Source organism: Oryctolagus cuniculus, chromosome 10 (assembly GCF_964237555.1).
Source record: "Oryctolagus cuniculus chromosome 10, mOryCun1.1, whole genome shotgun sequence".
In the NCBI taxonomy this organism is placed as follows: domain Eukaryota; kingdom Metazoa; phylum Chordata; class Mammalia; order Lagomorpha; family Leporidae; genus Oryctolagus; species Oryctolagus cuniculus.
In genome coordinates this window covers 96992309-97017990 of record NC_091441.1, presented here as the reverse complement: position 1 = coordinate 97017990, position 25682 = coordinate 96992309, and the positions used below count along the sequence as shown (strand labels likewise).

The following is a 25682-nucleotide window of genomic DNA, read 5'->3' as shown; positions in this document are numbered from 1 at the left end:
TGCTTGGGCCCCTGCACCCACGGGGTAGACTGGGAAGAAGCTCCTGGCTCCTGGCTCCTGGCTTTGGACTGGCCCAGATCTGGCAGTTGAACCATTGGATGGAAGACCTCTCCCGCTGTCTGTAACTCTGCCTCTCAAATAAATAAATCTTTCAAAAAAAAAAAAAAAATTCTGGAACAGTTTTCATTCTTAGAGTTGAAAACAGAAGTAAAAATTTATTAGTCAAGATGTGTTTTATTCCATAAAAAATTTACTTCCTAGGTGGACATTCCCTCTTAATTAAACTAATATATGCTATACAATCACACATTTAAAACATGGAAAGACAACAAGATCTCAAGGTGTAGACAAAAACTTCAGGGGACAAATGTTAAATATGTCCAATGTAACTAAAAAGACTTAGACTTTACTTACAAATTGCTTAAAGGGAAAAGGAATTCATGTTTAGGAAATACTTTCACTGATGGAAAACTCTAGTAAAACAAATACGCAGACACATACTAATTTACAAAGATAAAATATCTCTTAAATTCTTGTAAACCCTAAATAAGGTTAATATTAAGTGAAAATAAAATATTAAAAGTCCATCAGTGTATAATAAAGGAACTCAGTTGCTCAAGTACTACAAAGAACTTCATATTCTTTAAATCTATTCCCAAGACAGTGAATTAACTTTCAATACTAGTCCCTAAGGGGTATTAACAATAGCAGATGTTTTTGCTGGATCTGTCATTTGTTTCTCTTATTGCCTTTGCCACTTAGTACAATATAAAACTTCGAATCCAGTATTTTATGGCCTCATTTTTAATCTAACTAGTACCTAAAAAAATAAAGTTCTAGATACAAAGTTGGTGGTTTAAGGCTCAGTAAATGGTAACCATATGTAACTTTTCCTCATAAACAGAATATGAAAACCAGTTTTTGTTTATGAGCTTCATAGTATTTGTTCTGTCCAATTTATTTCTAGTAAGAAAGGATAGTGAATGGATTCCAAACAATTTTTATGTTTTTTAAGCCAAAAACCTTGGAAAATAGATCTTTAGTTCTGGCAGCAGATAGAAAATATTCTCAAAAATTCACATTTTCTTCAAAAAATTTTAACTGGCGAGCTTTCACACTGTATGTAATATACTTTTCACCCATGTGCTCCCGCAAACGTACCTATTTGGGGAAACAGATAAAAAGAAAATCAGTACAGAGCAGAAAATATGTAATCCTAAAAGAAGGGCTTTTCTAAGTACATGATTGAAGGTAGAAACCACATCAGAGAATACTAACCTGTTTACATAAAAAACTCAATTAAGAAGTCATAAGAAATTAAAGAGAAACTAGGGAAAATATGTGTAACATTCATGCCAAAAGATTAATAGCATTAATACATGGTTACTGGAATCAATAAAACATTAGAACTGACAAAACAACAAAATCAATCCCAGAGGTAAATTCAGCAAATTCATTTGCATAGGTAGGTCCCATACATTTACAAAATAGTAATAAAATAACCAATTAACACAAAATTCAGACTGACGAGCAATCAAAAAAATACTGTGACATTTAATGTATTTCTATTGAAAGAAATGCTTGAAACTAAAATAACAGCATGTTAGATACCATACGATGTACCTTATGATAATAGGCCACAATATCTTTTATGCCAAAACTACATAACCTAAGTCTAATGAGAAAACATCAGGATAAAGCAAAACCAAGGGAGATTTTATAAACACATGGCTGTACCCTTTAAAAAAAATGCCAACATCAAGAAAAACAATGACTGAGGTACAGATTAAAAGAGGTATCTACTAAATACAAAAAACATAAGCCTGATTGGTTCCACAGCTTTGCGCGACTCTTCTCAGTGAAACTGGGGAAAATTACTTTTAAAAACCATTTACTGTCCCTGGAAATGCTCCAAAGGCATACACACATCATAACGACACAATTACTCAAGAAAACCTACTAAGGGGCCAGCGCTGTGTGGTGCGCAAAGCCGCCGCCTGCGACGCCCATTCATGTCCCAGCTGCTCCACTCCCAATCCAGCTCCCTGCTAACACACTTGGGAAAGCAGTGCAAATGGTGGGGGTGCTTGTACTCCTGCCACCCATGTGGGAACCCTGATGGAGTCCCAGGATCCCAGCTTTGTTGCAGCCATTTGGGGAGTCAGCCAGTGGATGGAAGAGCTTTCTCTGTGTCACTCTGCATTTCACATGCATCTAAAAAAGGAAGGAGGGAAGAGAGAGAGAGAAAGAAGCAAACCACTCCGGACTGCTCGGCAGCTCCCAGCTGTAAAGCTGTCTTCCTGGGAGGGGCAGGACACTTGCACACCTCATCCTGCTGCCTATTATGGAGGTTCAGGTAAGTGCAGCCAAGAATCAGGAGCTCTTCTACACGACCAGACCCACAGGGAGCCCCATCCTGTGCTCCTGAAAGTAACGGGGACCCAGTCACCTCTGCTCTAATCCATTAAGTGAAGACGCCACACTAGGGGAGTTGTGCCAAGAAGCCTCCTTTCCACCACATTGTGGGGGGGGGGGGTAATCAGACTTTGCCTGGGGGTAGAAGCAGGGTTTTAAAACAGGATGCCAAACTCTAAGTGGGTGGACTTGATTTGGTTCAGAGTGTGACGTTCAAACCTAGGAGAATGCTAACAGTGGAAGTAGCGGTGAAAAGCAACTGGGAGACAGTAGATCCCCTGGAAATACAGGCTGAACTCCAGGATACGCTTGTCTGTGGGAGAAAACCAAGGTGGGAGAAGTCCTCCTGCAGCCAGAAAAAAGTCCAAAATTCTGACTTTGGGAACAATGCCTTCAAAAGAGACCAAATCTGATCAGGTCAGTCTTTGGAGCAATGCATTTCCCAGCATTACTGGAAAACAATAAAGCAATCAATTGGAAACTAAAGGATCTTAACAGCTAGGTGAAGTCAGGGAAAGAGACAGCCCTGCAAAGCCCACAATAATTTCAAGGTTACTGTTGTCCTACCCAAGGCTGCACCCACTGAGGGGTAATGTCAGGGGCTTCACACTGCAGGGAGAGACAGGAAAAAGGAGACAGGTTCACTAAAACGTTCTTCAGCCACTAAACAAAGTGGTTACCAGAAGTCCTGAGGGTAGGGAGAATGAGGATTAAATGGTAGGAAGTTTCAGTTAGGAAAATGAGTTTTTAAAAATCCACTTATTTTCATTTGAAAGGCAGAGCAAAAGACAGCTTCCATCCACTGGTTCACTCCCTAAATGCCCCCAATAGCCAGGGCTGGGCCAGGATGACCAGGAACCAGGAATTCTATCCAAGTCTCCCATGGGGATGTCAGGGACCCAAATTCTTACACCATCACCTGCTGCCTCCCACGGTGAGCATCATTAGGAAGCTGAACTAGAACCAGAGGTAGGAGTATACCACACAAAAAAGTATCTGATGTGACAGCTATGCTAATTAGCTTGATGTAATCACACTTTAAAAAATTTATTTATTTGAAAGGCAGAGACAGAGATCTTCAACTGCTGGTTCATTCCCCCAGTGCCTGCAACAGCTACAGTCAGGCAGGGTCAAAGCCAGGAGCCAGGAACTCATACCAGATCTCCCACGAAGGTGGGAGGAACCCAAGTACATGCGCCCATCACCTGTTGCTTCCCAGGGTCTGCATTAGCAGGAAGCTGGATTGAAAGCAGAGGAGCTGGGATTGGAACCAAGCAGTCTGACATGGGATCCAGGTGTCCCAAACTGTATCTTAACCCAAGTCAAATGCCCACCCCTAATCATTTCACTTTGTATACACAGATCACAACATCACATTGTAACACATAAACATACACAATTATAATTTTTCAATTAATGATAATAAAAAAGAAAGACCTTTGGTGAAGGTAAATATATGGGAAATTATAAAAGCTATAATAATGTAATAAAGGTTTGTAATTGCACTTTGTGTTTTCCACATGATTTAAAAGACTAATACACGGGCCGGCATTGTGGTGTAGCAGCTAAATGTGGGCCAGTTTACATCCCCACCACTCCTCTTCCAATCCAGCTCCCTGCTAATGCACCTGGGAAAGCAGCAGACGATGGCCCAAATGTTTGGGCCCCTGCATTCATGTGGGAGACCCAGATGAAGCTACTGGCTCCTGGCTTCAGCTGGGCCCACCCCTGGCCATTGCAGCAATTGAGGAATGAGCCAGTGGATGGAAGATCTGTCTCTCCTCTCTGTAAGTCTGCCTTTCAAACAAATAAATAAATCTTAACCAAAAAAAAAAAAAAAAAAAAGACAAATATGGTAAAAAAAAAACAATTATTAGTGTAAAAGCTAGTTTTATTGTAACTTTGATTTACAACTCCATATTTTGTTTCCTACATGATTTAGAAGACCAATGCATTTTGGGAGACCAGGAGGAAGCACCTGGCTCCTGGCTTCGGATCGGCGCAGCATGCCAGCCTCAGCACGCTGGCCGTAGCGGCCATTTGGGGAGTGACCCAATGGAAGGAAGACCTTTCTCTCTGTCTCTCTCACTGTCTAATTCTGTCTGTAAAAAAAAAAAAAAAAAAAAAAAAAAAAAAAAAAAAAAAAAAGCAGACCAATGCATTTAAGACACCAATAATTGGGGCCAGCCTATGGCACAGTGGGTTGAGCTCCTACTTACAATAGTGGTGTCCCATATCGAAGTGCCAGTGTGAGTCTGGCTGCTCCACTTCTAATCCAGCTCCCTGCGAAAGCACCTGGGAAAGCAGCAGATGATGGCCCAAGTACTTAAGTCCTGCCTCCCACATGGGAGTCCCACATGGAATTCTTGGCTCTTGGCTTTGGCTTAGCCTGGCCCCAGCCATTGTGGCCATTTAGGGAGTGAACCAGAGGATGGAAGATATCCCTCTCTCTCTAACTGCCTTTCAAATAAATAAATAAATCTAAAAAAGAAAAGTTACACCACAAAAAAATCAACTAAACATAAAAGAAAAAACTAATGCAGGGAGTAAGAGACCAAAAAAGCTTCACGAGGCGTATAGAAAACAAACAGTAAAATGACAGAAATAAGTCCTCCCTTATTAGTAATCACTTTAAAACAGAATGGATTAAAATAGCCAGTCAAAAGACAGAGATTACAGAAGGCATTTAGCCTAGCATTAAAAAAAAGGGGGAGGATGGCACAGTGGATAAAGCCGCCACCTGCAGTGCAGGCATCCCATATGGGTGCCGGTTCGAGACCCAGCTGCTCTACTTCCTATCCAGCTTTCTGCTATGGCCTGGGAAAGCAACAGAAGATGGCCCAAGTCCTTGGACCCCTGCACCCATGTGGGAGACCCAGAAGTAACTCCTAGATCCTGGTTTCGGATTGGTGCAGCTGCAGCCATTGCAGTCAATTGCGGAATGAACCAGTGGAGGGAAGACCTCTCTCTCCCTCTCTCTGCATAACTCTTTCAAAAAAAAAAAAGAGCCCATATCCCACATGAGAATGCCCAGATTCAGTTCCCAGCTCCAGCTTCTGACTCCACTTTCCTGTCACTGTAGACCCTGGTAGACAGTGGTAATGGCTGAAATATTTGGGTTCTTGTCACCTATACAGAAGATCTGGGTATGTTCCTGGCTCCTGGATTGGATCCAGCCACACCTGGCCCTGGCCACTGTCTCTCCCAATATCTCTTGTGTGTGTGCATGTTTGTGTGTGTATATCTGTGTATGTGTTTAAAATAAATAAATAAATTTGTTAAAGTAAAAAGACATTCTCCCAAATCATTTTTCTGATGAGATTAATTTCTAGGACATATAAAGAACTCCTATAATTCAATAATTAAAAGAAACATCACTCAATTTGAAAATAGGCAAAAGACGTGAATAGACAGTTCTCCAAAGAAAATATGCAAAAATCATGGGCGCTGGTTCAAGTCCCGGCTGCTCTACTTCCAATCCAGCTCCCTACTAATGTGCCAGGGAAAGCAGCAGAGGATGGCCCAAGTGCTTGGGTCCCTACACCCACATAGGAGACCTGGGTGAAGCTCCTAGGTCCTGGCTTTGGCTTGGCCCGCCCTGGCCATTGCAGCCATTTGGGGCATAAACCAGCGTATGGAAGATCTTTCTAATTTTGACTTAAAATTAAACAAAAAATATGCAAATAGCCAGAAGTATATGAAAAGATGAACATCATCACTAGTTGTCAGAGGAATGAACACCAATTTGCACCCACAGAATGGCTACAATCAAATAGCCAGACAATAACAAGTGTAGGGAAGGATATACCAACCTCTGATGCTGCTGATAGGAATGTAAATGCTACAGCCACTTTGGAAAATAGTCCAAAGTTTCTCAAATGTTTAAATATAAAGTTACTACATGACCTAGCAATTCTGTTCGTAGGTATACACTTCAAAGAACTGAATCCTCACAAAAACTTGTACACAAGTGTTCACAGCAGTAGAACCGACCCACATGTCCATTAGCTGAGGAATACACAAAACCCGTAAAATGGAAGCTTGCCGTATAAAAGAATGAAGTGCCAATATGTGCTACAATAATGATGAATTAAGAGAAAAACGCAAAAAAAGGCCATTTATCTAAACTTTATGGTCCCCTTTATATTAACTGTCCAGAATGGGCAAAGCCATAGAGGCAGAAATATTAATGGTTACTCAGGGGTAGGGAAATGAGGGGACAATTGGGAGTGACAATTAATGGGGTATTGAGGGCTTCTTTGGGGGGTGATGAGGATGTTCTCACATTGACTGTGGTGATGACTGTACAACTCTGTGGACATAATTAAAAATCACTGAGATATACACGTCAAAGGAGCAAACTGTATGGTATAATGTACAAACTGCATTTCTAAAGTTCGTTTAAAAGATTTTATAACATAACCAGTTTGACAGAGTCAGAACACTCACCTCTCTCTCCAACTCATCCTCCTCTTCCAAAAGATCATACACCTGTTCCAAAAGCTGAACCCCCAGGCCCTGGATTACATCAGCTCTCAAGACTTCAACTATTCTCCTGATCTTTTCAGAACCTGGCATGATGGCTAAAAAGCAATAACAAAGACAGGAAAAAAAAATACTTTCACTACCACAGCAAAAAAAATCTTGTTCTGCCAAGATTGTTTTCACTTTGACAAGAATGTAGTAATAACTAAAAAATTTATATGAGCTTAAGCTCATCATCTCCTAAACCTAAAAAATGTCTTAACAGCTTTTAGATACAATAACTTGAAGAAAATCTATAAAAAATTGCAAACACTTATTTTTTTTCCAAAGGAAAGCCAGCAAGTTTTTTTTTTAAGATTTATTTATTTATTTGAAAGTCAGAGTTACACAGAGAGAGGAGAGGCAGAGAGAGAGAGAGAAGTCCTCCATCTGATGGTTCACTCCCCAATTAGCCACAACAGCCAGAGCTGCATTGATCCAAAGCCAGGAGCCAGGAGCTTCCTCCAGATTTCCCATGAGGGTGCAGGGGCCCAAGCACCTGGGCCATCTTCTACTGCTTTCCCAGGCCACAGCAGAGAGCTGGATCAGAAGTGGAGCAGCCAGAACTCACAGTACCCATATGGGATGCCGGCACCTCAGGCCAGGGTGTCAACCTACTGTGCCACAGCGCTGGCCCCACATTTATTTTTAAAAATCAACATTCATGCTACCTTTCAGGAATACATCTGTTGCGTAAATTAAGATATATGTAATTATCCAAATGAAATAATAAACAAAAAAATTTTGGCTTAACATATTTCTTCAATAAACACAGATTCTCGTGGTGTAGGCGCTGTGTCATAACAGGTAACGCCGCTGCCTGCAGTGCTGGCATCCCATATGGGCACTGGTTTGAGTCCTGGCTGCTCCACATCCAATGCAGCTCTGGGCTATGCCCTGGGAAAACAGTGGAAGATGGACAGCGTGGGAGACCCCAAAGAAGCTCCTGGCTCCTGGTTTTGGATTGGCTCAGCTCCAGCCGTTGTGGCCATTTGGGAAGTGAACTAATGGATGGGAAACCAATCTCTCTCTCCCTGCCTCTGCCTCTCTCTAACTCTGCCTTTCAAATAATAAATAAATCTTTTTTTAAAAATTTAAAAAAATAAAGACATATTCTCCAGTTTCTTGAAAGGATAAACCGATCACCTGAAGGTAGCTCTTTAAAATGGAACTGCTCGGCCTCCTCTGCAACCTTCCCGTGAAGTATTAATGTGTCCCGATACTTCCGATGAAGTTTGAATTCTGACACTGGATTTGGTACCGGCAGATCCTCACAGCTCTCTTTAGAATCCAGTTTCAGAGTCTGAGTCATCAACTGAACCAAGTCACTCATTTCATTTGTATGACCTTTCCTGAAAAAGAAAAACAAAATTCCCCTCATTATTTAATTGGTTTCATGAAAATTTTTTCATTAAAAAAAAAGGGGGGGGGGTGGGCATTGTGGTACAGCAAGTCAAGCTGCCACCTGCGACGCCTGTGTCCTATATGGACACTGGTTTGAGTCCCAGCTGCTTCACTTCCTATCCAGTTCTCTGCTGTGGCCTGGGAAAGCAGTGGAGGATGGCCCAAGTCCTTGGGCCCCTACACCCATGTGGGAGACCCAGAAGAAGTTCCTGACTCCTGGTTTCGGACCAGCCCAGCTTCTGCCATTGTGGTCATTTGGGGGAGTGAACCAGAGGATAGAAGATCTCTTTGTCTTTCTCTCTCTGTAACTCTGCCTTTGAAATAAATAAATTAAAAAAAATATATATTCAAAATGAGCTTTAGCGACTTCTAAGTGCTCAAGTAAGTCCCTCATAAATAACTAAAAATTAGACAAGGGCCGGTGCTGTGGCTCACTAGGCTAATCCTCTACCTGCGATGCCGGCACCCTGGATTCTAGCCCCGCTCAGGGCACCAGATTCTATCCTGGTTGCTACTCTTCCAGTCCAGCTCTCTGCTGTAGCCCGGGAAGGCAGTGGAGGATGGCCCAAGTGCTTGGGCCCTGTACCCACATGGGAGACCAGGAGGAAGCACCTGGCTCCTGGCTTGGGATTGGCACAGCGCACTGGCTGTGGTGGCCATTTGGGGGGTGAACCAACGGAAGGAAGACCTTTCTCTCTGTCTCTCTCTCTCTCTCACTGTCTAACTCTGCCTGTCAAAAAAAAAAAAAAAAATTAGACAAAATGCTAAAATCAACTACATGGAGGCAATGAAGAATGAATGAAATCTGTAGGCAATTCTAAAGGAAGTCAATATCTTTCAGTCTAAGTGCAGGCCACAGGCAGCTCAAAGTACAACTCTTTCTGGCCTATAGAATCCAAGGACAAAATTCAGGACAACCACTATCAGTACAAAGTGAAAGAGGAACCTTGGAAAGGAGAGGGCCCAGAAGAAGCAACTTCAGATTCTGTGTACAATTTTTTTAAATATTTATTTTATTTATTTGAAAGGCAGACTTACAGAGGAAGAGATTGTCTATCTACTGGTTTACTACCCAAATGACTGCAACAGCTAAAGCTGGGTCAGGCAGAAGCCAGGAGCCAGGGTGGCAGGAGCTCAGGTACTTGGGCCACCTTCCACTGCTTTCCCAGGCACATTACCTGGGAGCTGGATCAGAAGTGGAGCAGCCAGGACTCAAATATGGGATGCTAGCATCACAGGAGGTGGCTTAACACACCACCATGACACTAGCCCTATGTGTACAAATTCTGCCCAATCATTTCCAGTAACTTAACTACCCTCAAGTATAATGCTCAAGAATATTTAAAGAAATACAAACATATCAGCCCCAGATTAGGTAAAACTGACAGTACTTGGCATCCAGTCAAAAACTACCATACAGCACATGTATTTGACATAGAAATTAAAATACTGCTTGGGACACTGGCATATTTTTTGTAAAGATTTATTTTTACTTGATTGAAAAAGTTACACAGAGAAACAGAGAAAGAGAGATCTATCCACTGGTTCACTCCCCAGATGGCTGCAATGGCTGCAGATGGGCAGATATAAAGCCAGGAGCCAGGAGCTTCTTCTGGGTCTCCTATGTAGATTCAGAATCCAAAGCTCTTAGGCCATCCTCCGCTGCTTTCCCAGGCACATTAGCAGGGAGCTGGATAGGAAGTGGAGCTGCCAGGACTTGAACCATAGCCCATATGGGACGCCAGCGCTGCAAACAGCAGCTTTACCCACTATGCCACAGCACCAGCCCCAGCCCCTAATATCAGAGTACCTGGGTTCGAGTCTTGGCTCTGCTCCTAATTTCAGCCTCCTGCTAATGTGCACTCTAGAAGGGAGTAGGCAAGGGCTCGATTAGTTGAGTCCTTGCCACCTACACAGGAGAACCTGGACTGAGCCCCAGCTCCAGCTTCAGCTGGTCTGGTCCCAGGTGTTGTGGGCATCTGGGCCATGAACCAGCAGATGAGGTATCTGTGTGCTGTGTGTCTGCCTTTCATAGTGCTGTGACACAGCAGTTTAAATTATATGATGCTGGCATCCCATACTGGAGTGACAATACAAGTCCCAGCTGCTCTATTTCTGATCCAGCTCCTTGATAATGCACCTAGGAAAGCAGATGATGGCCCAAGTACTTGGAACCCTGCCACCCATGAGAGACACAGATGGAGTTTCAGGCTCCTAGCTTTGGCCTGACACACTCCCTGCCATTTTGGCCATTTGGGGAATGAACCAGTAGATGAAAGATCTCTCTTTCTCTGTATCTCCTTCTCTATCACTTTGTCTTTTAAATAAAATAAATATCTTTTAAAAAAAGAAATAATCAAACATAGAACTGCAGGAAAATATCACAAAATTATGAAGCAGAAAAGTGACATGCGCGTGATAGAATTAATTATGAGATGAGACCATTAAAATGCTTAAAATGTATTCCATTTGTCCAAGATAGATGAAAATATGAACATGTTAAAGAGTAGTATGGAAGATATAAAAAAGAACCAAATCAAACTTTTAGAGATGAAAAATACAACATGTTAAATACAAAGAAGGGCTGGCGCTGTGGTGTAGCGGGTAAAGCTGCCGTCTGCAGTGCCAGCATCCCCTGGTGCCAGTTCGAGTCCCTGCTGCTCCACTTCTGATCCTATTCTCTGCTATGGCCTGGGAAAGTAGCAGAAGATGCCTCAAGTTCATGGACCCCTGCACCCACATGGGAGACCCAGAAGAAGCCCTTGGCTTCTGGCTTCAGATCAAAACAGCTCTGGCTGTTGCAGTCATTTGAGGAGTAAACCAGCAGATGGAAGACCTCTCTCTCTCTGCCTCTCCCTAACTATGCCTTTTAAATAAATAAATAAATCTTTTTAAAAAATATAAAGGATAGGAGTAACAATTAGATCCTTCAGAAAAAGATTAGAGAACCAATCTTTTAGGAATAGATAAGAGCAACAGAATCTATGGGAAAAAAAATAAAACAGAGAAAAAGTAGAACAAACAGAGCTTCAGTGGACTGCGAGACAACTTTAAGCAGCCTGATATAAATGAAACTGGAGTCTCCAGGAGGGCAGGGGAGATCCAGAAAATACATGAAGCACTAGTGGTCAACATATCCGATAAGAAATTAAATGAGGCTGGTGCCGCGGCTCACTAGGCTAATCCTCCACCTTGCAGCGCCAGCACACTGGGTTCTAGTCCCAGTCGGGGCACCGGATTCTGTCCCAGTTGCCCCTCTCCCAGGCCAGCTCTCTGCTGTGGCCCGGGAGTGCAGTGGAGGATGGCCTAAGTCCTTGGGCCCTGCACCCACATGGGAGACCAGGGGAAGCACCTGGCTCCTGGCTTCGGATCAGCGCGGTGCGCTGGCTGCAGCGCACCGGCCACGGCGGCCATTGGAGGGTGAACCAACAGCAAAGGAAGACCTTTCTCTCTCTCTCTCTCTCACTGTCCACTCTGTCAAAAAAAAAAAAAAAAAAAAAAAAAGAAATGAAAACCAGATGTGTTCACAGAAGATATCATTAGCTCTAGCATATATCATAAACCATTTATAATGTTATCAGTGAGAGTTCTGCAAGTCTCAATACTACAGCAAATGTACATTTAGGATTAATTCTATCAGAAATAGTTTATGTAGGGAGACAGTAAAACAAGAGCTTACCCTTCCCTGGAATCCCCATCTGACTTATCAGTTGAACTTGTAGAAGAACTTAACTCATCCTCAGACAGACAATGAATCAATTTCCTTTCCTATTTATGTTAGGAAAAAAACAAAATACATGACACACAACCAGAATATAATACACAAAATAGTCTTAGATGCACTGACTAAACACAAGTGATGTTAACTGCAATTTAACAAGTGAAACTAAAGGATGTAAACACTAAAGTTATTTTACATAACTGATGTCCCGGCTCACGCATGAAGTTCACCAGTGAAGCATGAGGAACATCAAGGTGAAGTGGTACCAGGCCTGGAGAGCCTCAGCTGTGAAGACATTCCCTTCCCTGAGGACAACAAATGAATGCTCCGCTTTTCAACCCCCAGGCAGACAGCTTATCCCAGAAGAAATACTCGTATTTCATTTCATTTCATGTAGTTATTTTTTTAATGGCGAAACAGTCCTTTTTAAAATGTATTTTTAGTTTTTAGCAGATTCACAGTGATTTGTAGAAACATTCTAAGAACATAATGATATTCCCCTTCTCCCTCCCTCCCCTCTCACCCACCTTCATTTTCTTTCTTTTTTTAGATTTTGAGATAACATATTTTAAATTTACATTATAGTAAAAGGCTTAATACTTCACAAGTTTAAAAAATAAAATACAAAAAGACTAAGTTTAGTGGGAATACAGGCAACAGCTAAAAGCAGTAATTGAATGGAAAAATTATCACTACACTCATATATAGTAAATTTTAAAATAATCACAGATCATTAAAACTACAGTACTATCACATTGTAGCCATTGGTGTGACAAAGGTATAAAACAAACTTTTACAAAACTATATTTGTAGCAATCCTGAGACACGTAAACATTTCTTTCTTTATTCATTCTTTTGTTTGTTTTTTTGTTTAAATTTTAGCTCCCACATATAAGGGAGAACATGGGGTATTTGTCTTTCTGAGTCTGGTCTATTTCACTCAACATGAAGTCATCCAGTTGTGTCCATTTTGCTAAAAATGGCAGAATTTCATTCTTTTTTACAGATGAACAGGACTACTGGTATTTTAAATTTGATGGAATGCTACCTAAATCCTGGCAACCTCAGCTTATTCACGTGAGACTACTGAAGCGCTTAATGAATTACCTGATATAACCACATACAAATCTTACAATTTTGGGAAATGGAGAAAGTAGTCTCAATTAGTAGTGTAAATAAATGATTTTATTAAAGAAACAATACCTTCAATACTTTCAAAGCAGGAAAAATTATTCCCCAGGATATTATACAGAGCGGTGAACATGGGTTGGAAACCTTGCAATTACCCATGTAGCCACCAGATGGTGTCCCTGCATCAACCACAGGAGAGAAAGTAAGATAAACGCCACCAACAGGCAAGACCAGCAAGTGAGAGGAAAACTGAGCCCTGCAGACCACACAGCAGAAGCAGCAAAGGGTGGGGGCGGGCACTGTGGTGCAGCAGGTTAAGCCTTCTCCTGCAATGCCAGCATCCCATATCAAGAGTGCTGGTTCGAGTCCTGGCTGCTTCGCTTCCAATTCAGCTCCCTACTATCGCACCTGGGAAGGCAGCTGATGATGGCCCAAGTGCTTGGGCTCCTACCACTCACAAAAGAGACCCAGAATTTCTGGCTCCCAGCTTTTGCCTGGCCCAGCCCTGGCTACTGCAGCCATTTAGGAAGTGAACCAGTAGATCCAAGATCTCTATCAACTGACCTCTCTCTCTCTCTCTCTCTCTCTCTCTCTCTCTCTCTCTCTCTCTCACTGGCAGATCAGAGAAATACCTATCCCTGACACTACTTTTCAAATAAAAAAGAAAAAAAAAAAATGCTGCCCAGCGGAAGCCCTTAAGAATCCCTGTTTAGGGGCCGGTGCCATGTGGCACAGTAGGTTGATCCTCTGCCTGCAGTGCCTGCATCCCATGGGGGCACTGGATCTAGTCTCAGCTGCCCCTCTTCCGATCCAGCTCTCTGCTGTGGCCTAGGAAAGCAGTAGAGGATGGCCCAGGCCCTTGGGCCCCTGCACCTGAGGGGAGAGCAGGAAGAAGCTCTTGGCTTCCACTCCCATTGTGGCCACCTGGGGAGTGAACCAATGGAAGGAAGACCTTTCTCTCTGTCTCTCCATCTCACTGTCTGTAACTCTACTTCTCAAATAAATAAATAAAATCTTTTTTTTTTTTTTTTAAAAAAGGATTCTTGTTTAAAGACTACCTAAGATTGTAAACCAGCTGTCAATTGTTTACAGGAATGCCTCAGAGGTCAGCATTGTGTTGCAAAAGGTTAGCTACTTGCAGTGCCCACATCCCATATGGGCGCTAATTCGAGTCTGGCTGCTCCACATGTTTTCTTTTGTTTTTTTCTTCCAAGATGTTTTTTGTTTTTGTTTTTGTTTTTTTTGTTTGTTTGTTTTGACAGGCAGAGTGGACAGTGAGAAAGAGAGAGAAAGGTCTTCCCTTGCCGTTGGTTCACCCTCCAATGGCCGCCGTGGCCGGTGCGCTGCAGCCAGCGCACCGTGCTGATCCGAAGCCAGGAGCCAGGTGCTTCTCCTGGTCTCCCATGTGGGTGCAGGGCCCAAGGACTTGGGCCATCCTCCACTGCACTCCCGGGCCACAGCAGAGAGCTGGCCTGGAAGAGGGGCAACCGGGACAGAATCCGGTGCCCCGACTGAGACTAGAACCCGGTGTGCCGGCGCCGCAAGGCGGAGGATTAGCCTAGTGAGCCGTGGCGCCGGCCCCCAAGATTTTTTTTTTATTTGAAAGTCAGAGTTACACAGAAAGAGGAAGAGACAGAGAGAGGTCTCTCATCTGCTGGTTTGCTCCCCACAACAGTTGGCTCTGGGCCAGGCAGAAGCCAGAAGCAACTTCTGGGTCTCCCATAATGGGTCCAAATCTCTGAGCCATCCTCTGCTTTTCCTAGACCATTACTGACTGTTCTACTTCTTCTTCTTTTTTTTTTAATAACTTTATTCAGAATCATACAATGTCCTTCTATTTATTTAGATCATCTTTTATTATCTCTTACTACAGCTTTTAAATATTTTTAAAAGATTTATTTATTTAATTGAAAGGCAGAGTTACAGAGGGACAGAGGCAGAAAGAGAAAGGTCTGTCTTCCATCTGCTGGTTCTTTCCCCAAATGGCCACAACGGCTGGATCCGGGCCAATCTGAAGCCAGGAGCCTGTAGATTCTTCTGGGTCTCCCATGTGGGTGCAGGGGCCCAAACACTTGGGCCATCTTCCACTGTTTTCCCAGGCACATTAGCAGGGAGCTGGATTGGAAGTGGAGCAGCAGGAATTGAACTGGTGCCCATGTGGGATGCTGGCACTGTAGGCAGCAGCTTTACCCACTATGCCACAGCGCTGGCCCCAGGTTACTCCACTTCTGATCTAGCTCCCTGCTAATGCACCTGGGAAGGCAGCAGAAGATGGCCCAAGTGCTTGGGCCCCTGTACGCATGTGGTTCTGGCTCCTGGCTTCAGCCTGGCCCAGTCCTGCTTACTGTGGCCGTGTCGGGAGTGAACCAGTGGAGGAAGAGCTCTCGCTCTCTCTTTCCCTCTCTAAGTAACATCTCCTTTCAAATAAGTAAAAATCAATCTTTAAAACAAGCAAACAAAAAAGGCTGCCTCAAAAACTCATTCCCTAATGGGTCAAACAATCATTTCAGTGATCATCTGCCAGTTCCTCTCTTTATCGACTGAAGGCAGCCCCGTCTGAAATAAGTAGAGCTGACGTTTATGAGGTGCTTCGCTAGGCTCGCCAGCAGCAGACACGTCCACCTCTCCCTCACGAGTGTGTAACGCACCTTAGAGAAACTGCAGTCGGAAGAGGACCGTCGGGCAGGGGGGTGCTGGCCTTCCTCCTGTGGTTTCCCTGGCCCCACTGCACTCACAGCTCTCCTCACTGAAGGGCCTGGAAAAGCAAACACCCCCAGGGACTGTGGTGGGCTGGCCTCACCTGGGGAAGACTTTACACTGGATTTGGAAGAGAGCCCAGCAAGGTTCAGCCCAGACATAACTCATCACCACCTTGGCATCTGACCCGAGTTCAGATCTCAGCCCTGGGTCTCCCGGCTCTGGGACCCTGGGCAAGTTACTCACCTTCCCACAGCCTCAGTTTCCTCAGCTGCAAAGAAGGTAATGCAGCTGACTCTGATGGCTGCTGCAAACATGAAATAAGGCCCTTAAGATGTTGAGGTTAGTGCTTAAGACACGGTGAGCATTTACTAAATGCAAACTGCTAATGACGTCTTCGGGCCCCAACAGCAACGTCCACAGCCTCAGCCAGGGCAGCATCCCTCCGCTAACCCCGCTCTGCTCTGCAGAAGACACACTGCCCTGACCAGGAGCTGAACACGGGAACGAGTTAACAAGTTTCCAGGTGGAAACTCAATGGTCTTTTGCTCTTTTTAAAAATCCTCTTTCTCCGGCTGGCGCCGCGGCTCACTAGGCTAATCCTCCGCCTTGCAGCGCCGGCACACCGGGTTCTAGTCCCGGTCGGGGCACCGGATTCTGTCCCGATTGCCCCTCTTCCAGGCCAGCTCTCTGCTGTGGCCAGGGAGTGCAGTGGAGGATGGCCCAAGTGCTTGGGCCCTGCACCCCATGGGAGACCAGGAGAGGTACCTGGCTCCTGCCATTGGATCAGTGCCATGCGCTGGCCGCAGTGCGCCGGCCGCGGCGGCCATTGGAGGGTGAACCAACGGCAAAAGAAGACCTTTCTCTCTGTCTTTCTCTCTCACTGTCCACTCTGCCTGTCAAAAAAAAAAATCCTTTCTCTAAAGATACCTGTTTCAGATTCAACAGCTGACGATTTCTTAAAAGGCTTGACTAAGAAATTTCAGAAACTCTTTCAAATAGATTTCCCAAAGGAATTATTGCCACCTGAATGTCTTCAGACCTCAAGCTCAGCACCAGCGCTGTGCCAGGGAGTCAGACCATCAAGCACCAATCAGATGAAGAACAGGGGTCAGCTTTACCTGAGGGGAGCACCTCCTCCTGGGACTGCTTTAGTCGTCTCCTCTCTCTGGCTGATAATGGTCGACCCTTTAAAAAAAAAAAAAAGTCATTTCCATTCCTGCCGACTGTTCTCACAGCACCTACAACACCTGATGTATCACCTGGGACTAGAGAAAGGCGATGCACTGGCATTTCAGGGAGTGATCGTCGGAAACCAGTCTACATCAGGATAAGGCGACTAGCTAGGAATGGCTACCACCCTTGTTTTTAGCAGGTGCTTATTTCTGGAAGAGGAAATGGGGACTTCTGCAATTGCCATACTCAGGAATCTACTTCTGCTGACCAACTACGGAACCAGAGAATCTGTGCATTTCAATCAAAGCTGCTGAGAATCCCAAATCTGTCTCTTCCAGTATTTGGCAAAGAAACAGAGTTTAGATGTTTTAATATGAACTTCACAAAACATGCAGGATTTTACGACCCAAAAGCTTTATAAGGTTTTTTGTTTTTTGTGTTTTTTTTTGTGTTTTTTTTTTTTTTTTTTTGACAGGCAGAGTGGACAGTGAGAGAGAGAGACAGAGAGAAAGGTCTTCCTTTGCCGTTGGTTCACTCTCCAATGGCTGCCGTGGCCGGCGCACTGTGGCCAGCGCACCGCGCTGATCCGATGGCAGGAGCCAGGTACTTATCCTGGTCTCCCATGGGGTGCAGGGCCCAAGAACTTGGGCCATCCTCCACTGCACTCCCGGGCCACAGCAGAGAGCTGGACTGGAAGAGGGGCAACCGGGACAGAATCCGGCGCCCCGACCGGGACTAGAACCCAGTGTGCCGGCGCTGCAAGGCGGAGGATTAGCCTAGTAAGCCGCGGCACCAGCAGGTTTTTAAAAAATCTAAGAGATACTGCCACACACCTTTGATGACAGCTCACTGCTCCCTGAACTGCTCCCAGACCCAGTGACCACTCTACTCTGGTTTTCAGCATCTTTTTGCGTTGATCTAACAGCCACGTTTCCAATAGTGGGATGAGAAGGCAAAAGTCCAGAAGGTGCCTCATGGATCTTCAATAATTAAAAAAGAAAGAGAGATTGTTAGTTTCATATACAGCAACCTCCAAAGAGCACCACTGGTAGGTCCTCTATGTAGCTGCCAAAACATTCCATTTTTTTTTTTTCAAGAGACTGCCAAATGTGAATGGCCTTCTAAAAAGCCTGTGGACAGTGTGCCTGTGAGAGTTACCTGAAGAAAGGAGGTGCCCCTGGAGGAAGTGTGCAGAGAATGAGGGAAGAACTGTGCACAGACGCAGTAAGAAGGGATCAGAGAGCCCCCTCCTCACCCTGTTAACTCTCAAGTTGATCTGTCCATCTGTGCTGAGAAGATAAAACCTTCACTCTGCTTTCAACTCTCTGATACCCGGAAACCAGCATGCAGCATCTTGCTGTTATCCTTCTGCCTACGTTCCTGGCATTTCTATGTGACCTTCTGGTAGCCTCCCAACATTTACCTCCCAAACAGCAGCACCATGACTTACTGCAAAGATCCCTCCACCAACCTGTCTCTTTCTCCCAGTGTGCTCAGTCTGTTCTCTTTTCTTCTGTCGTCTCTGTCGAGACAGAGAGGGTTCAGACCCCGAATTGTGCGGCTGGAAACCTTTGTGGATTCTGCCCAGGTTTTCTGCATTACATTCACCAGCAACCTGGTTCTTAAAAATAATAAAATGAGTCACACACACATGAGAAAACCACAGAATAATGAAGCAGTCTTTTGAACTTTTCAAATGGACAAACTCTCCGTGCCTACTTCTAAACTGAATGACAATGAGAAGGAGAAGTTGTCTTTCTCAAAATCAATGCTCATTTGCAGCACTGACAGGCAAAGACAAAATGCTGGCATCAGTTATCCAAATATTCTGGCTTTTTCCTTTCCCTCCAGACAAAAATAATATTTTTGTTAAAGATTCATTTATTTGTTTGAAAGAATTAGAGAGCGGGAGAGACAAGGAGAGATCTTCCATCTGCTGGTTCACTCCCAGATGGCCACAATGGCTAGGACTGGGCCATCCTCCACTGCTTTTCCTTGGCCACTAGCAGGGAGCTGGATTAGGAGTGGAGCAGCCAGGACATGAACTGGCACCCAAATGGCATGCCGGTGTTGCAGGTGGCAGTTTTACCTACTACACCACAAAACAGGCCCCCCCCAAAAAATTAGTTTAATAAAATTATCAAACAGTGATTATCCTGAAATTATTAAAGTTTAATTCAGTTTTTAAAATAAATTTCTATATAACTTTAATTTTTTAAATTATATGAGAGGCAGGGAAACAGATAAGAGTTCCCACCTGCTGGTTCATCCCCTAAACGTCCACAACAGCTGGAGCTGGGTCAGCCTGAAGCTGGAAGCTAGGAATGCAACCCAGGTCTTCCACATGGGTGGCAGGGACTCAAGTACTTGAGTCTTCACCTGCTGCCTCCCAGAATGTGCGTTTGCGGGAAGCTGGAGTTGGGAATGGAGCCAGGACTTGAATCCAGGTCCTCCTGTAGGAGATGCCGGTGTCCCAACTAGCTTCTTTTTTTTTTTTTAATTATTATTATTATTATTTTTTTTTTGACAGGCAGAGTGGACAGTGAGAGAGAGAGAGACAGAGAGAAAGGTCTTCCTTTTTTTTGCTGTTGGTTCACCCTCCAATGGCCGCCGCGGCCAGCGCGCTGCGGCCAGCGCACTGCGCTGATCCGATGGCAGGAGCCAGGTACTTCTCCTGGTCTCCCATGGGGTGCAGGGCCCAAGGACTTGAGCCATCCTCCACTGCACTCCCGGGCCACAGCAGAGAGCTGGCCTGGAAGAGGGGCAACCGGGACAGAATCCGGCGCCCCAACTGGGACTAGAACCCGGTGTGCCGGTGCCGCAAGGCGGAGGATTAGCCTAGTGAGCCGCGGCGCCGGCCTCCAACTAGCTTCTTAACCACTAGGTCAAACAGCAACCGCATACTAGGCTTTCCACTCCTAAAATGCATATGTTTTAAGTAAGAGCCAATTTAATACACATTTACTCCCGGGCAAACATCAGTTACTTGGATGCGTCCTAAAACAGCACTGAGGAAAGCAATGAGTTTGGAGTCTGATGGAGTGATACGTGAGAAGTTTAATCTCCCTGAGCTCAGCTTCCTCACCCAGCATTCCCCACAATTCATTCATCCATTGGTGTTCATGGTGGAACTGGTTCTGGGAACCCCCCTTGGATACCAAAATCCAAGGATGCTCAAGTTCCTTACACAAAGCGATATGATATTTGCATATAACCTACTTATAACTTCTCCTATACTTCAATCATCTCTAAATTTAAGCATCTCTAGATTTCTTTTAAAGATTTTTTTATTTTATTTGAAAGGCAGACTTATAGAGAGAAAGAGAAGGAAAGACAGAGAGAGATCTACCATCTGCTGGCCACTGCCCAAATGGGCACAACAGAGGAGGTAGATTGGTCTGATGCCTGGAGCCAGGAGCTTCTACCAGGTCCCCTACATGGGTGCAGGGACCCAAGCACTTGGGTCATCCTCTGCTGCTTTCCCAGGCACCTTAGCAGGGAGCTGGATCAGAAGTGGAGTAGCCAGAACTTAAATTAGTGCCCATATGGGACACCGACACCACAGGCAGTGGCTTCACCTGCTGTGCCATGGCACCAGCCCCTAATTACCTTTAAAAAGGTAAGTTCTATGTAAAAAATGTTATACTACATTGTTTAGGGAATAATAACAAGAAAAAAAGTGTGTTCAATACAGACAAAAGTTGTTTTCTGAATCTTTTTGATACACAGTTGGTTGAACCTGTGGGTGTGGAAGCTGTGGATAGAGAGAGCCAACTGTGGGAGGTTAGTGGAAGTGGTACACAAGAGGGATCACGAGCTGGCGCCGTGGCTCAACAGGCTAATCCTCCGCCTAGCGGCGCTAGCACACCGGGTTCTAGTCCCGGTCGGGGCGCCGGATTCTGTCCCGGTTGCCCCTCTTCCAGGCCAGCCCTCTGCTGTGGCTAGGGAGTGCAGTGGAGGATGGCCCAGGTGCTTGGGCCCTGCACCCCATGGGAGACCAGGAAAAGCACCTGGCTCCTGGCTCCTGCCATCGGATCAGCGCAGCACGCCGGCCGCAGCGGCCATTGGAGGGTGAACCAACAGCAAAGGAAGACCTTTCTCTCTGTCTCTCTCTCTCACTGTCCACTCTGCCTGTCAAAAAATAATAATAATAATAAAAAAAAGAGGGATCACAGGCTATATCTGGCACACATTACATGCTCAAAAGAACAGGAGCTTTGATAGCAGTAATAATGATAAAATGAATTACCTCAAGTTTTGAAGATCACCAAAGACTTAGTGATTTATGTAGATAGGTGGTTTTACAAACTGAGGCATGTCAAACACTAAAATAATAGATTCTTTTACTTATTTTCAATAATTTTTTAAAAGACTTAGCCAGGCCAGCGCCGCGGCTCACTAGGCTAATCCTCCGCCTTGCGGCGCCGGCACACCGGGTTCTAGTCCCGGTCGGGGCGCCAGATTCTGTCCTGGTTGCCCCTCTTCCAGGCCAGCTCTCTGCTGTGGCCCCTGAGTGCAGTGGAGGATGGCCCAAGTGCTTGGGCCCTGCACCCCATGGGAGACCAGGAGAAGCACGTGGCTCCTGGCTTCAGATCAGCGCGGTGCGCCGGACGCAGCAGCCATTGGAGGGTGAACCAACGGCAAAGGAAGACCTTTCTCTCTGTCTCTCTCACTGTCCACTTTGCCTGTCAAAAAAAAAAAAAAAATAAAAATAAAAATAAAAAAAAATAAAAGACTTAGCCAATCTGACACCAGGAGCTTCTTCCGGGTCTCCTATGGGGTACAGGAGCCCAAGCACTTGGGCCATCTTCTACTGCTTTCCCAGGCCATAGAAGAGAGCTGGATCAGAAGTTGAGCAGCCAGGACTCAAACCGCCGCCCATATGGGATGCCGGCACTATAGGTGGCAGCTTAACCTGCTATGCCACAGGGCCAGCCTCTATTTGAATAATTTTTAACTACCAGAATTACCTGTTTTCAAGATGGACACTGGTAGTTAATATCAATCAATCAACAAATTTTATCAACAGATTACTATGTGGTACATTATAGAAAGTCATTATCAGGGCCGGAGTTGTGGCATAGCAGATTAAGCCTCTGCCTGTGACATTGGCATTCCATATGGGTGCTGGTTCAAAACCCAGCTGTTCTACTTCTGATCCAGCTCCCTGCTAATGCACCTGAGAAAGTAGTGGAAGATAGGCCAAGTTCTTGGGCCCCTGCACCACATGGGAAACCTGGAAGAAGCTCTGGCTCCTTGATTCTGCCTGGCCCAGCCCCGGCCACTGCAGCCATTTGGGGAGTGAACCAGTGGATGGACAATCTCTCTGTCCCTCCTCCTCTCTCTGTAACTCTGCCTTTCAAATAATTTTTTAAAAAATTAAAAAAAAAGAAAGCTATTATCACCAACACAACATTTTTAGATCTTTGGCAAACATAAAATTGTACATAAAATAACAAATTTATTCTTCCAAGAGTATATCTAATACAGGATGTATAACACAGTAAATGACTAATTTTACAATATTATTATATAATAATCTAGTTGAATAGAGACCAAAATAATAAACAACAAATGATTCAGTTCTGGAAGATGGAAATAAATTTTCCTCTACTGATAATAGTAAGTATAGATGTTCCAAATAAAGCTTATGTATGTATGAAATGACAGGAACAAAAGACTTAAGGAATTTCTCCATGAAATCCAACTGATCCTGAAAAAAAGCCATTCCACTTTTATGAAAAAGAAGAAGAAAAACAAGGAGTAATGCCAGACATAAAATTCTATTAAAACACAAAATATCTGCTCTAAAATCCTGGTGTAACAAATGAATTTGATCAGGAATAAGACAAGGGTAAATACTTTTAGCCCTTCTATTCAACACTGTACTTGAAGTTCACACCAGGAAATTTAGGCAAAAAAAAAAAAAAAAAAAAGGAGGCAGGTGTTGTGGCACAGCAGGTTTAGCCACCACAGGCAATGCCAGCATCCCACAAGGATGCCAGTCTGAGCCCAACTGCTCCACCTCCAATCCAGCTCCCTGCTAATGGCTTAGGAAAAAGCTACGAAAGATGTGGGAGACCCAGATGAAGCTGCTGGCTCCTGGCTTCCACCTGGCCCAGTCCCAACCATTGCAGCCATTCAAGGAGTGAACCAGCAGATGTAAGATCTCTCTCTCCCTCTCTCTCTCTCACTCCCTTCCCTCACTAACTCTTTCAAATGAATAAAATTAATCTTAAAAAAAAAAAAAAAAGGCAGAAAGAAAAGGAGCACAGACAGGATAGGAAGAAGTGAAACTATCATCTCTATTTGCAGATGACAATGATCTTGTATTCAGAAATTCCTAAGGAGTCCACTAAAAAAATATGAGAATGGGGGCCAGTGCTGTGGCACAGCAGGTTAAAGCCCTGGCCTGAAGTGCTGGCATCCCATGTGGGCACCAGTTCTAGTCCCAGCTGCTCCTCTTCCAATCCAGCTCTCTGCTACAGCTTGGGATAGCAGTAGAAGATGGCCCACATCCTTGGGCCCCTGCACCCACGTGGGAGACCCGGAAGAAGCTCCTGGATCCTGGCTTCGGAACACACAATTCCAGCCATTGCGACCATCTGGGGAGTGAACCAGAGGATGGAAGACCTCTCTCTGTCTCTACCTCTCTCTGTAACTCTTTCAAATAAATAAAATAAATCTTTAAAAAAATATACAAGAATGAATAAACAAATTCAGCAAGGTTGCAGAACACAATATCACTAAAAACCAAATCAAATGTACTTCTTTTTCAATTATTTTTTATTTAAAAAATACTTTATTAATTTGAAAGGCAGAGAGACAAAGAAAGGGACAGGCAGAGAGATAGATCTTCCATCTGCTGGTTCACTCCCCAGATGGCTGCAACGGCCAGGCTGAGCTTCTTCTGGGTCTCCCAAATGGGTGCAAGGGCCCAAGGACTTGGGCCATCTTCCACTGCTTTCCAAGGCCATAGCAGAGAGCTGGATCAGAAGTGGAGCAGCTGGGACTGGAACCAGAGCCCATATAGGATACCAGCATCTCAGACACTGACTTAACAGGCTACACCACAGCCCCTCAAGGTACACTTCTATATGCTAGCAGTGAACAATCCAAAACTAAATTGTGAGAATTCCATTTACAATAGTATCTAAAAGAATAAAACACTTAGAGATAAATTTTTTTAAATCTTTTTAATTAAAAAAAAAAAAAAAAGACTTCATACTGAAAAAAAAAAGCATCTCAGGGACCAGACCAGTGGCATAGTAGGCTAAGCCTCAACCTGCAGTGCTGGCATCCCATATGGGCACCAATTTGTATCCCAGCTGCTCTTCTTCCAATCCAGCTCTCTGCTATGGCCTGGGAAAGCAGTAGAAGATGGCCCAAGTGCTTGGGCCCCTGCACCCGTGTGGGAGACCCAGAAGAAACTCCTGACTCCTGGCTTCAGGTCAGCCCAGCTTCAGCTGTTGTGGCCATTTGGGGAGTGAACCAGCAGATGAAGATCTCTCTCTGTCTTTCCCTCTCTCTGTTTTTAACTACACCTCTCAAATAAAAACATAAAATCTTATTTAAAAAGTTTTTTTTAATGTTAGCATTCTTTATAAAGATTGTCAGGATAATCTTAAAATTCATATGGAGGGGCCAGCATTGTAATGCAGCAGGTTAGGGCCCAACTTGGGCACCACCACCCCATATCTGCCAGTTTTGATACTGGCTACTCTGTTTCCAATTCAGTTTCTAGCTAATGCACCCGGGAAAGCAGTGCTAGATGGTCCAAGTATTTGGGGCCCTGCCACCCATGTCAGAGACCAGGATGAGGTTCCTGCCTCCTGCCTCAGACATGGCTGTTGTGACCATTTAAGGGGTGAAGCAGCAGAGCCAAGATCTCTGTCTCTCTCTCTGTCACTTTGCCCTTCAAATAAATAAACAAAACTTATTTTAAAATTTACATGGAAATGCATAAAACCCAAAAGATAGAAAAATATCAAAAAATAATGATAAAGTTCAAAGACTCACATTTCCTGATTTCAGCATTTACTGCAAAACTACAGTGATCCAGACAATGTATTAGGACAGACATATAGATCAGTGGAACAGAACTGAGACTTGAGAAATAAACTCTTATTATTTATAGTCTATTGATTTTCAACAAGGGTGCCAAGGCAATTCAAAGGACAGAATAATCTTTTCAACAAATGGTGCTGTGACAACTCAATGTTCAAATACACAAGGAATAAAGCTGAATCCCTTCCTCATGCCACACACAAAAATTAACTCAACATGGATCACAGACCTAAATCTGAGCACTAAAACTATCAACTCCTAGAAGAAAACATAGGAATAAATATTCATGATACCAAAAGCACAAATGACAAAAGAAAATACAGACGAAATTATTTTTCATCAAAACTTAAATGATTTGAACCTCAAAGGACCGTAAGAAAGTGAAAAGAGGGGCCAGCGCTGGGGCACAGCACCAGGTTAAGCTGCTGCTTGTGAGGCCAGCAACCCATATTGGAGCGTCAGTTTGAGAGCCTGTTATTCCACTTCTGATTCAGCCTCCTGCTAATGTGTCTTGGAAGACAGCAGAAGATGGCCCAAGTACTTGGGC

At 44.3% G+C, this 25682-nt stretch overlaps 1 protein-coding gene across 12 annotated transcripts in view; it reads right to left on the bottom strand.

Moving 5' to 3' along the window:
* The window catches only part of NEK4 (NIMA related kinase 4), a 46513-nt gene that overhangs the window by 921 nt on the left and 19910 nt on the right, over positions 1–25682 (bottom strand). For 3 of the 12 annotated variants that reach the window (XM_008260796.4, XM_008260800.4, XM_070050741.1), the window contains 8 exons: positions 18540–18689; positions 17902–18048; positions 17014–17080; positions 15844–15950; positions 12023–12111; positions 8086–8291; positions 6865–6998; positions 190–1161 (listed from right to left, as the gene is read on the bottom strand). In XM_008260796.4, coding sequence (XP_008259018.1) covers positions 1069–1161; positions 6865–6998; positions 8086–8291; positions 12023–12111; positions 15844–15950; positions 17014–17080; positions 17902–18048; positions 18540–18689 — 993 coding nt within the window. In that variant the 3' untranslated portion in view covers positions 190–1068. Of the gene's footprint in view, positions 1–189; positions 1162–4527; positions 4711–6500; positions 6728–6864; positions 6999–8085; positions 8292–12022; positions 12112–13267; positions 13375–15843; positions 15951–17013; positions 17081–17901; positions 18049–18539; positions 18690–25682 lie in introns of those variants that run through there. The other 9 variants (XM_070050742.1, XM_070050740.1, XM_008260793.4 and 6 more) reach the window with 7 other exon arrangements.